General features: G+C 43.2%; 1 protein-coding gene across 2 annotated transcripts in view; it reads left to right on the top strand.

Annotated features, from left to right (window-relative positions):
• Positions 1–13,430, top strand: part of SHROOM3 (shroom family member 3) — a 502,164-nt gene that overhangs the window by 359,849 nt on the left and 128,885 nt on the right. For both annotated transcript variants that reach the window (XM_063919658.1, XM_063919659.1), the window contains one exon: positions 5,740–5,868. In XM_063919658.1, the coding sequence (XP_063775728.1) occupies positions 5,740–5,868 (129 nt within the window). The remainder of the gene's footprint in view (positions 1–5,739; positions 5,869–13,430) is intronic.

The raw sequence follows: 13,430 nt of genomic DNA, 5'->3' as shown, positions 1-13,430 counted from the left end.
CATTGCTCTTTGTCCTCTGCATGGAAGCACTGGCCCGAAGCATTAGGGCTAACCCAAATATTTCAGGATTGATAGTAAGGGGGACCGAATACAAATTGGCATTATATGCCGATGATCTACTCGCAATAATCATGAATCCGGTCACCTCTCTGCCAAATTTAATGGTGGAGTTTGAGAAGTTTGGAGTCCTCTCTAACTTCAAAATAAATTACTCCAAATCTATTGCTATGAACTTAACTACACCTCCTGCTATGGTAGAAAGCCTGAAACAAGCCTTCCCCTTCACCTGGCATGATCATAAATTAAAATATCTGGGGGTGTTACTGACCAATGACTTATCCAAAGTGTTTTCCCTAAATTTTAAACCCTTATTGTCTAGGCTTCGTTTAGACTTCCTGTTATGGAAAAAGCTGAGACTGTCCTGGTTCGGAAGGATCAACGTAGTAAAAATGAATGCCCTCCCCAGGATTTTATTCTTTCTCCAGACCCTTCCGATACACATCCCCCTGCTATGGCTTCGAGACGTCCAGAGGCTTATCCGTACATTTGTATGGGGTGGAAATACACCTAGATTTAAACATGATACTTTGTTCAGGAGAAAACATCAAGGGGGGCAACAACTCCCACATATCCCTAACTATTACCACGCAGTACACCTGAACAGGATAATGGAATGGACACGTGCCAAGGATCGCAAACAATGGGTCCTCCTAGAGGAGGGCTGTCTCCCATATTATATAGAAATTGCACCTTGGCTCCCTACCCTCCCGAAGGTGTCACACCCCACGGTTTCTCCCACGCTCGGATTATGGGCCAAGCTGAGATCCCAGAGTTATATATCCTCCAAATGGTCCCCCTTAACCTCTTTTCTTTATAACTCCGAATTTGCCCCGGGCCTTCAAGGGACTGCTTTCACCCCATGGACGGAAGCTGGGATCTTTAGAGTCGGTCAGCTGGTGAGCTCGGGTAGGGTGCGCTCCTTTTCAGATATTCAGTCCTCTTGGAACTTACACAGTGCTGAGTTTTGGAGGTTCCTGCAGGTCCGCAATTTCATATCATCTCCCAAGAACTTCTCTGATGTAACTAGAGACCTTACTGGATTTGAGAGACTATGTATCTCCCCCAGTACACCCACACATACAATTTCACAAATTTACACGTTGATCATGGAAAATTTCTTCCCACAACCTCCTACCTTCTTGGCTTCCTGGGAAAGGGAATTGTCGGGGCTACCTACTCAAATTAACTGGGAATCCGTGTTTAGGAACGCTCAGGCGAGTTCTTTATGCATTTCGACACTAGAGACCCTATATAAACTTATATATAGGTGGTATAGGACCCCTCGTGTTCTCAATAGAATGTTTCCCTCTCTTTCGAATATGTGTTGGAGATGCAACAATGCCCCGGGGAGTTTTATACATATTTGGTGGGATTGCCCTCTTATAACTCCATTTTGGACAGAAGTATTTAAATGCACCGAACAGATAGTAGGTGACGAAATCCCGAGAGACCCAGATTTCTGGCTCCTTAATCACACCCCCGCAGGATCACACCCCTACAAACATTCCCTGTTAAGACACCTTTGCAACGCTGCTAAAGCGGTGATCCCAATTCTTTGGAGATCTACCTCTCCACCTTCAATTAAAATGTGGTTCACAAAGATTGATCACTTTTTGGACATGGAAGACCTGGTTTCCTTCTCATCCGGGAAAACAGTTAACTTTATAGCTATTTGGTTTCCCTGGTACGACTTTAAAGATACATCGCAATATCGGTCCTATATTGCGACATAACCCCCCTCATGTGGGTGAACGGGCCCATATTCATATCTGTATCATTATTTATACCCACACCCATATTCCAACAACGCTGTTTCTGTACTATGGCCCAGACTCAGGATTGGTGGAGATCACCCATACGCTCCCCAAACAGTCTGCCCGCACCATGCAGACCGTCACACCTGACCCTGCCCACCCTAACCTTTCCTTGCTCATCCTCTTTTCCTCTTCTCTCTTCTCCTTTTTTCTTCTATCTCTTTCCCATTCATTGATGCTGTTTTGATATTATGCTCTTCTCTTATAAACTTTAATGATGACAGAAATACAGACAGATATTCATCGACTAAGGGCGCTCTATGTGTGATGTACTGATGGATATATGCTACGGGATATTTTGTATGCCCTCCTTTTGTTTTTGAAAATGTTTCTGTAATGTTCTTGAATACTGCTTTGACTAATAAAAACAGTTTACACAAAAAAAGAAAGGCACCGTGTGACTGGTGAGGACTTTCAGAACCCTTGCTGAGGTTCGACTACATATCTTTGGATGTACCTCCAGCGGTGAATGTGTGTATAAACTGTCCGGTTAAGACTGTGCCCAAATAGTCCCTGTATTGTATGTCTATTCCTCCGACATAGGAGGGGAGGGTGTAGATTCCACCATTGGTGTTCCTGGCAGCTTTCCAGTTCATATCTATTTTTATTAATTGTATTATTAAAACTACCAAAAGTTTTAATTGCTGTGTACTCATCCACCCATTTCTAGATACACTTAGCGCTGCTATTTTCTTGTGTATTGTGTTGTGGTTAGTAGGTTTGACTATAATCTACATTGAGCAGCTGCATTAGAACAACACACCCAAAAGCTCCTGATTCTACCTCAGGTTACTTTCTTTTTGTTTTTCTAAGACGTGTTTCACTGCACAGTGCATCATTAAGCCCCAGGAATCTGGGAGGTTGGTCTACTCTCGGGAGTCTAGGAGAGCACCCTAAAAATTGGGAATCTCTCAATATTAGGGGAGAGTAGACATGTATAAATCACAGTTATATAATATTTGTGTGCAGGAGTTGTGCTCATTTCAGAAGTGGTCTTCATATCGTATGGTGTTGACAATGGTGATATGTTGGATAGATTTCACATTAGATTGAATGTGTATGTGTAGCTTGGACATGTGCTGGTTAAAGATGAGTAGTTATTGGTAGTAGAGAATATTATTATCTGTGGTAAGGGTGTGGGTGCTGAAGCTGAATGGCTTCAACCTGCAATGTAGGCGTGAGTGGTACACATGACATAAGAGACATTTACAAGTTTAATTTGTTGTGCTGCTGAGTTCTTGTTATTCTGTTGGAACAACAGAATAATACTTTGCTTGCAAGATTGTAAGCTTGCGAGCAGGGGATCCTGGCAGTGGAATGCTGGCGGGGGGGAGGGGACGAGCGCAATGAGCGCCATGCTTGGGACCTGCGGCTCTCTTCCCACTCTGTGGGTGTCGTGGACACCCATGAGTGGGAATAGTCCCTGTTGGTCGGCATGCCGACCATCGGGATTGTGAGGGGGCGGGATTTAGGGGGAGGGTATGTGACTGTCGGTCTCCGGACCGCCGGTCACATAACTAAATCCCCCAAACATACTGTGCAACGAACGAATGTATCGTTTTTCTTTTTTAATAATGACTGTAGTACAATTACTCTTATTCTGTTTATTGGATGCCATTTTCATTAATGTTTCTTATTTCTTGGGTTTTATATGTTAATATTTATTCTTGAGTACTATTTATAATGTAAGAAAATATTTTGTATTGTGGTGCTTCACAGCTGCATACACAGATGAATCTATTCAGCAATAATGTGTCCCTGGAGTTTATTTTGAAATCCTTCACCCACTCTGTCTAGAGTTTACATTTAAAGCTCCTTACACACTAGACGAGAAAGTAAAAGATATTGCTCAGAAGGGACATTCTCGTCTAGTGTGTACACTCAATATCGTTAAATCATGAGATAGTCGTATCACAAGGTGTAGAACTGTGTAATGTTTATAGCGTGTTACTTTATGTCCATTCATTGTTGGAGGGGGGGAAGGGGGGGGCTATATTATCTAAAGTTTGGGTTGTAGAAGTGGAGATGGGATGGTGTTGGGATACCAGTGCTTGGGATGCCTGCAGTCAGAATACCGACAGCTGCATCCCGACGCTCAGGATCCCGACACCTACTAGGAGACTGTAATACCCCTAATCCCTAACCTCCCTAAACCTTCTTACCTGCAGCTTGACCCTAACCCCCTGCCCCCCCCCCCCCCCCCCCCGCAGCCTAACCCTCCCCGGGGGCCTAACCATGACCCTACCCACCCCCCGCAGCCTAAATCTATCCCCCCCTTCACTGGCATCAATATCCATGTCAGGATCCCGACATCGGTATTCCGAGCAGTGTCGAGATGCATTTGTATTCTGGCGGGAACCGGATCCCGTGGAGATTCTAATTCTAGTTTATTTAGCGCTTTCTACAATATATTAGCTAGAATCTGATTGTTTGCTATCCTTAACATTACCACTTCTAAAAACCCACATTTTAGTAAATATACCCCGGAGAGTTGATGATTATAGGGAATGTAGTCACGTTGCCGGCGGTTTGGAGCCCGGCAGTCAGGATACCGATGCCTGAATCCCGACCACTATAAATACCGACAGCCAGAATGCTGACTGACAGGGGCTATTCCCACTCCTGGGTGTCCATGACACCCAGAGACTGGAAAAAAAACCCAGTGGAGTGCGCAACAAGCCTGCAAGGAGCTTCATTGCGCTCACCCCCGCCGGCATTCTGGTGGCCGGGATCCCGGCGTCGGCATGCTGACCGCTGGGATCCCGGCTGCCGGCATACCATACCCAACCCGATTATAGTTATTGTAATGTCTCTATTATTAATGTTTAATATGTTTGTTTATTTATTGGATAAGTAAAGGAAGTACAGGATAAGCCCCATCTACTGTACCTCTCTGTACATTCTGTATCTGACACAGATAAAATGCTAATGGAGGAGTTCTGAATTGCCTGGTGTGGGGACTCTTCATCTAATAAGCATCTGTCACAATGAAGCATAACATTGCTAATTCTGCAGCTTATTAGTAGAAGTGGAATTTTATGCATCTGCAATTAAAGGTTAGGAGGAGATATCTATGAAATCTCCGGCATTACCTATGCAGCTAAGGCCCCAATACTTCTTTCCTACAAAAATAGGTGAGAAATAATCTAATCACCTAGGTAAAGGAATGATGAACATGCCTCCTAATGAGATTCTGTATTTGGGATTTTCAGTGCTCATTACCACAGCATCCTGCTATGAACGCAAGCAGACTTATTTTAGGTTTGTAGTTCTCTAATAACAACTGGTGATTAATATTAGTTCATATACAACAACTACATCCTAGCAATCTGAAACCAGAACAAACAACCTGTAATATAGTCAATTATATATTAATTTCAGTATGAAAAAATGTTGTTCTTCAGCAATTATAAGTACGAATGCCTGTTTTAGACACCTGCATGGGATTTAAGTGACTTTTCATCGACATTTGCGGAATGCAAATCATTTCAGCTATGTGGGCTTAGCTGATGGCAATGTTAGTTACATTACATAGTATAATTACAACCCAGCCATTCCAAGTAAGATTTTCACTGAGCTCGACTTCTTGGGCAAAATAATAAATGGTCGGACACTGCTCAGTAAGTGCTGATAAGTGCACATATTTATCTTCAAGAAAATTTAACTTTTTAGTTAATCCTCAACATTTAGCTGTCTCTGGAATAACTTGATGTGTGGGATAGCTGCAGAACTATATGGATGCCAAACCTTATGCTTTCTTTTACCTTTTGAGTACTTTTCTGTCTTTGCATTGAAATAAAACCACTGTTTTACTATCAGCGATGTCAATTGTTTTACTCATAATGTATATTTTGTGTATTTGCAGAGGTGTATTTATTGAAAAGGCCGAATCTTATGACACAAAAGTCACCACGTTTGAAACAACCACAAGTAAACCACGTGTCAGCCCACCGGTATGCCCAGGGGAGGGGCCTAAACTGAGGCTCAAAAATAGGTAAGAAAGATTGTATAGCCATAGTGGTTACTTACTGACCAGAGCTGTAATCATGGATCCCTTTGTGACCCTTTCCTACATCTGTCAAGCATAATATTTGTTGCTGAATACGTCTCTATTTTTTAGAACTAACAGTCTAAACCAATAAGGGGCGACAAGAAGGGGAAGGGGGGGGGGGGGGGCGAGCACTAATTGCCTGGGCTAGTTGGAGGGACCCAGGCCTGCCTCTGGCACCCCCTCCCGCTCTTCCGCATTGCAGCAGTCCCCAATCCAGCATATGTTACTGTCTGCTGGGCTGCAGTAGGACCAGAAAGGCTGCATCCTCTGCATGGGGAGTGATCAAAGTGATTATGCCAGCCCCCCTCTTCCCCCCAGAATAGCTCACAGCACCCCCATGTTCAGTACTACAAATACTTTTTTCCATTTTATTTCTAAGGGTGCATGGCCACGATCCCAAAATGTCCCATGCTCGTCTCAGCTCTCTACGGCACTGAAACCAATGGGGTGCTTTACTAAAGAAAGGGATGACAAAGCCGCTGATTATTGGCGGCTTTGACCTATAGTACTAAAATGGCAATAGGAAAATATGCTGATTATCTTCAGCCTCTCCAGTACTCAACAAAAACTTTATATGAGGAATGAAGAATACCAAATAGTGCTGTACTTAGCTCAAAATTATGATGACAATAAATACAGTATGTGGTAGAAGATGGTAAATAAATTCACATTGATACCAGGAATCCTCCTTTTATAGATGAGATACTAATCAAAGGGTCCTATTATTCACTACAATGCAAAATGTACCTCAAAAATACAGATAAAAAAAGCACATGATAGTACATTATCTTAAAAAAACAATCTGGCTAACAATTAGGCACCACGATAGGTGCACCCCGACCCCCAAACATTGGAGACACACCAGTTAATGTATTGACTGCGAAAGAACAGGGGTTATCCATTATATACCATTGCACACAAGTTCCAAATGGCCACTAATTTGCCGGTTTCAACAAGAACACTTCGTAGAGAGGCCCATGTACTTTGATATTATGGTAGAGCAGCAACTCATAAACCTCTAATCACAAAGAATAATGCAGCCAAGTGCTTACGATGGTGTAAAGAAAGCAAAAACTGGACAGTAGAGGCGAGTGTTATAGAGTGACGAATCATGATTTACAATTTTCAGATCAGATGGACGTGTTTGGCGATTGCCAGAAGAGTGTACAGTACCTACAGTAAGACATGGTGGCGATGGTGCTATGCTGTTGGGCTGTTTCAGCTGGTTTGGCATGGGTCCACTAGTTGTAATGCATGGTCATATTAACTTTGAGAAGTGTATAGAGATGTTCTCGAAAACACTGTGCTCCCCATTGTGGCAGTTCTTTGCAATTGACAAATGTTTTTATCAGGTGACAATGCCACCTGTCATGTTTCCATGGAAATACTGAACTGGTTTACAGAAAACCCGGTTGGACTCAGTAACCCGGTTGGACTGGCCAGCTCAGAGTCCAGATCTTAACCCCACTGGGACAAATTGGAGTGACGGGTACATTCTAGGCCGACTTGACTTTCTTCAGTGTCACAGTCGGCCACTGTACTTAAGGCAGAATGGGCAAAACATACTGCCTGTTGAAATCCAGGAACTTGTGCATGGTTTGCCAAGAAGGGTGCCTGCTGTAATCACTGCACATGGTGGACCTACAAAGTAATGACGTCAATAAAATCCTGTTGATCTATTTGCTGTCAGTGTCCAATCACTTTTGTCTACATATATATATATATATATATATATTAGTGCTGGGCAAGTTAACGCATTATTAACGCGTTAACTCCATAAGACAATAACGGCGATTAATATTTTTAACTGAGTTAACGCTTCTGCTGCTGCTGCGCCGGAAGCAGTAATTCATCTGACCCCCTGGATGGAGAAGCCGCTGGATGCCGCCGGAGAAGAGGAAGCCGCCAGCCGCCAAAACCTCTTGAGACTGAGACTCCGGTAAGCTTGTCCACAACACACATAGTTAAATGAAGACAAAAAAATTTGTGTGGGGTCCCCCCTCCTAAGCATAACCAGCCTCGGGCTCTTTGAGCCGGTCCTGGTTGTAAAAATACAGGGAAAAAATTGCTTAGGGTTCCCCCATATTTAAACAACCAGCATCGGGCTATGTGCCTGGTCCTGGTTCCAAAAATATGGGGGACAAAAGATGTAGGGGTCCCCCGTATTTTTAAAACCAGCACCGGGCTCCACTAGCCAGAGAGATAATGCCACAGCCGGGGGAACACTTTAATATAGGTCCCTGCGGCTGTGACATTACCCCCCCAACTATTCACCCCTGGCCGGGGTTCCCTGGAGGAGTGGGAACCCCTTCAATCAAGGGGTCCCCCCCTCCAGGCACCCAAGGGTAAAGCCTGAGGCTGTCCCCCCCCATCCGTGGGCGGTGGATGGGAGGCTGATAGCCTTTGTGTAAAAAATTATTTTTTTTTTTTTCGTGGTAGAACTACAAGTCCCAGCAAGCCTCCCCCGCAAGCTGGTACTTGGAGAATCACAAGTACCAGCATGCGGGGAAATAACGGGCCCGCTGGTACCTGTAGTTTTACTACAAAAAAAATACCCCCCAAAAAACACAATGCACACACCGTGAAAATACAACTTTATTACATACATGAACACCTACATACACACATACTTACCTATGTTGACACAAAGCCCCTCGGTCCTCTTCTCCAGTAGAATCCATGGGGTACCTGTAAATAAAAATCATACTTACAAACAATCCTTGCATAGTTCTGTCCTCTTCTTTTCCGATGTAATCCACGAACTTGATTAAAATAAAAAAACGGAAACCTGATCCACGCGACTAAAGGGGTTCCATGTTTACACATGGAATCCCTTTTCCCGAATGTCGGGACCCCCCACGTGACTTCTGTCACTGAAGGTCCCTGTAGCCAATCAGGGAGCCCCACGTCATGGCGCTCTCCTGATTGGCTGTGCACTCCTGCCCTGTCAATCAGGAAGAGCGCACTGCCTAGAATGGAGGGGAGCACTCCTCCATTCTAGTCAATGATGAGAACTTTGCGGTCTGCGGTAGACCGCGAGGGTAATTGGCGTCACTCTTGTGCCCATTCTAGGGAACAAGAGTATCAGATTGTACAATCAATGGTCCAGATTGCCACTGATATTCATGCTCACCTATCCCTACACAACAAATCAGAACCCAAGAGCATGTCTATCACATTTTTATCATTTACATCCTCATTTTATATCAGTAAGCACTAATTGAGAGTTAGACAATGAGCCATCTGCCCCCCCACCCCCCACCCTCTTCCATCCCAAAAGAGTAGTCTCCGACTGTCTATACATCAGGCTGCTGATCCGGTCTGTTTTAAAATATTAGTTTGGGTTAAGATGTTTAATTGTTCTATAGATGCCTCCTTTCTTATGTAATTGTGCCTAAGAAAAGAGGGCTAGGCACTGTCCAATTAGTTCACATATTGTTCCTGGAAACCATAATGATAGTAATAGTGAATAATGGGATGATGGCCTTTCTCTGCAGAACAAAAGTAAATGATCAAAGTTAGACCATAGCATATATGCAATAACTACCTTCCCCATGGCAGCTATCACAAGACATGGTTATTGGCAGCAATACCCAGCGATAGCTGCTGCCAATGGTAGCCATTGATAAATAGCAAAAAAAAAGACCTAATTACGGGGCTTCATAAATGAGTCTCTTTGTCGTCTACTCTGCACTTAGATTTAAAAATTATTTGGTGCCTTTACACAATGTAGCTCATATGACCATCCAAGGCTATGACGCCAGCAGATATCTATTTATATACAGTACTCTAAGAAGGAATCCAGACATAGGACAATTATTTTACACAGTGTGTCAAGTACGCCATCATAAGGGAACATTTCCCATAGAAGAGCATGCACAGATTAACACATTGCTTCTGCCTTTTCTTTAGAAGTATAGGAGTATGTATTACTGCTGCGGCTGTACATTAAGTCATCTCCACTTAAATAAATCAATGCATATTTAAATTATATTAGAATAAGACAGATACTGAAAGAGACATTCCATGCCATTATGATGACAGAGACTGGTTCCAATCAGTTAAGCACATGTTATTTTATGGTAACACTAGGATCAGTAACACTATCATTCTGGGCCTGGGCCACTGGGAGAGGCAGTATTAAGGGGCTGATTCAATCACCTGTAAGATTATGCCTGAGCTGCTACAAGTGGTTTAGCGGGAGGTGTCTCAGCGCTGATTTCTGCTTGCAGTCTGTGGAGTGTCAGGTAGAAATCAGCCTAAAGGCCCATACACACGGTGAGATTCGGGCTATGCCCGATTCTCACTATGTGACGGGGGCTAGATCGGCATCGCAAGCACATAATGACTGTGCTTGCGATACTGACTATGTGCGATTTTGGCTAAGTGTCAATTTTGACTATCTCTTCTATATCTTCAAAATTGACTTGCCTGCACAGTCTATCTATGCTTGCGATGCTGACCGCGTGGGACCGCGCATCGGCATCGAATCGGGATCGCAAGGTGACTTTCACCTTGCAATCTGCACTAACTTTTCTTACGATTAGAAAATATCTCCCTGTGTGTACACACCATAAGATAATTGCTCTTCAGCATATAGTTGAAAAATGTCTTCATATAGCTAACAATAGAATGCCAGTTTCCTCAGCCCAATAGTTTTGGCCTTATCTTACTTATTTAATTTACATGGACATGAAACTGTATTGTTCCGGGGGCGATAAATATCCCATTGTTCAGATTTGGTTTGTTAATACTGTATATGCACAGCGTGGACCACCCTGGCACCAGTATAGCCACCTACACCTTTCCACACAAGTGTGCATATGAAGCTTTAAAGTGGATGAATGAAATTGATTTGCTGGTTCTGTAATAGGGAACAGGCAGAGCCCCAGGAAATACAGCATCATATATAAGTCCCCTGGACTAGGGCTAGTGAGAGGGGCATGCACCTCTATATACCTCTAACAAATCACTCAGAGAGTAGTGCATATCCTTTCCAATATTAAATGTCCTGTGAAGCCATGGGGATGTTTCAAGAACAATGCCTGGTTTGTATCACAGATCAACACCATTTAGATTTGTGGCTTTAAGTTTCACAAACTTGTGTCAGAAAATAATTTCTGCCAACATAGGAAGATTTATTGGGTTGCACTGCTTCAGGGACTTATCCTGTCATCAGGGAAGCATACAAAACCCCTTTTACAAAATGTTGACCACCTCTGTTTAACATGGCAGGACACCGTCTTCTCTGTTGCTCTGGGAGATATGCCTCTTTTTTCCAGTGTTTTACATGCATAAGCTGAGTTGCAAGCCGTGGCACGGTTGTTAAAACAAAAAGTCACTGCTGGCCAAAGATTCTCTCACATAGTGAGGAATGTCTTTGTACATAGTAAATGTATAGACCACTTGGGTTGGGCTGTCAAAATAAAAAGCAGATTAACCCAAAGACAAGTTGTATAAACTGCTAATGTGCAGTTAAAAGAAAAACAATCTGCACATGTGGGACCAAATAAATAAAGGACAGATTATGAAGATTTAAACCCTGACTATATCTTGCTTACAGAGCTACATGCTTCATGATTTTTCTATTTATTAACATAGTACAGGTGCAATAAACGGGATCGGTACGGGCAGTGTCGGACTGGGGCATGTAGGGCCCACCGGGGGAATACAGTGGTAAGTGCCCTTGTTTATGGGTGTGGCCAGTCTCTAGAGGGGGTGTGCCCAGCCGCCACATTGGTTTGCCTAACCATTTTGCAAGCGTTGGTCCCCTAGATAAATATATACAGTAAATACTGTAGTGCATGCATGATAATGTACTAGATTAGTAACAACACAGTCTGGAACCTGATCCCTAGAGGAGGAGGGCCCCCAAGGCAGTAGGGCCCACCGGTGGTTTCCCCTGTACCCCTGTGAGCCAGTCCAACACTGGGTACGGGATCCCAGTGTACAGAATGCCGAATGTCACTACATCGACATTGGCATCCCAGGTGCCAGAATGCCGGCAGCCAGGTGAGTGCATTGAGGGGCGAGCCCCCTGATCAAGAGTCTGGTTTTTCTTTTATTGCTCCTCTCCCTGATAATATATACCACAACTTCTTTCTAGGTGACTAAGCTATATAATAGTGAAAACGCAATCCAAATTTATCCCGTAGTTTATGCGTGATACTGGAACAAACAGACAAACAAAAATTATGAAAATCAAGTGATTACTGGCTAATTTAAATAATGGTCTGTAATTAATAAGAGGCCAAATCAGATCGACATATTGTCTGCTCTTCCAGTTGGCCATACACACTACACGATATGCACTGCATCTTTAATGATATCTTTTAGTTGACCCTGCAGCACCAGCAGCCAGAGGAAGTTGTTAACCACATGCAGGAACGCATAATAATGCATAAACATTAGACAACGTAGATGATTTGTTGTTCCGATACGGCAAATATTCCCAGTATTGTCCTAGTGTGTATCCGGCCTTAGACTTTGCTGTTTAAAAGGAGGAAAACACAGCGGTGAAGAATCATTGTTCTAAAAAAAATTTAAAACACAAAGGGGTGGATTTTAATATCTGTCCTGATTGTTGTATGCCATATTTAGGAAATTATTTGCTTAGTTATTTTAACATCAAGGGGAAAATTTAATTTGAAGCAATTTGCTGAAATCCTAGTTTTATGGCAATTTTTTAGTGAGTTGGAAACTGCTAGAGGAACTGAAGACAACATCGATGGAAAATGATTGGATGTAATAAACTGCTAAATTACTAAACAATACCATAGATAAAGTTATTTAGAATTAGCCACAGATTCTGCAGGACTGTGCAGAGAACTTGGCTATCAAATCCCGGCAGTCGGGATCCTGACAGTCAGGAGACCTACAGCGGGATCCCAATGACCAGAATCCTGACACATACTGGTGAGTATTTTCCCCCTACTCCTAATCCTACCCCTAATCCACCCCTTCCACAGCCTAACCCTAACTTCCCCCTCCCACGGCCTGACCTTAACCTACCCCTCCTGGTGGTAGGAGACCCTAGTATCTTAGTAGTAACTTTGCAGTTAGAAAATCTTACTCATCAATGTTAGGATGGGGGATAGTTGAGAGCTGCATATCATACGGGGCAGGAAAGCATATTTACCATGTAAATGGCTGATAGGTATGACAGGGTTGTGTGTAAACGCTGGCTTCTTGGTTGCAATGTAGGCCATGGTGCAGGCTATGATGCATACCACAACGAATACACAGAGTGGATGTGGTTTTGGGGGATCCATCTCAACAATCTGTATGGGCGATGCAACAAAATCACCCAATGGAAGGAGCTGAATGACACCATATAGTTCTCATAGTTTTTATACAGGATCAAATAGCTCAGTGAGTAGGGGATTTGATTAGAATTCAACAGGTTATAGGTTTGAATCCTGGTTATGGCAGTATATTGAAATGTGTTATTTAATAAAGAGTATTGTAACTGAATAACAGTGAGCTCTCAAGTTAAGTGCATGAAT

The sequence above is a fragment of the Pseudophryne corroboree genome, chromosome 1, assembly GCF_028390025.1.
Source record: "Pseudophryne corroboree isolate aPseCor3 chromosome 1, aPseCor3.hap2, whole genome shotgun sequence".
Taxonomy (NCBI): Eukaryota; Metazoa; Chordata; class Amphibia; order Anura; family Myobatrachidae; genus Pseudophryne; species Pseudophryne corroboree.
Note: the sequence above shows the minus strand (reverse complement) of the source record. Positions and strands in the feature narration are given on the sequence as shown.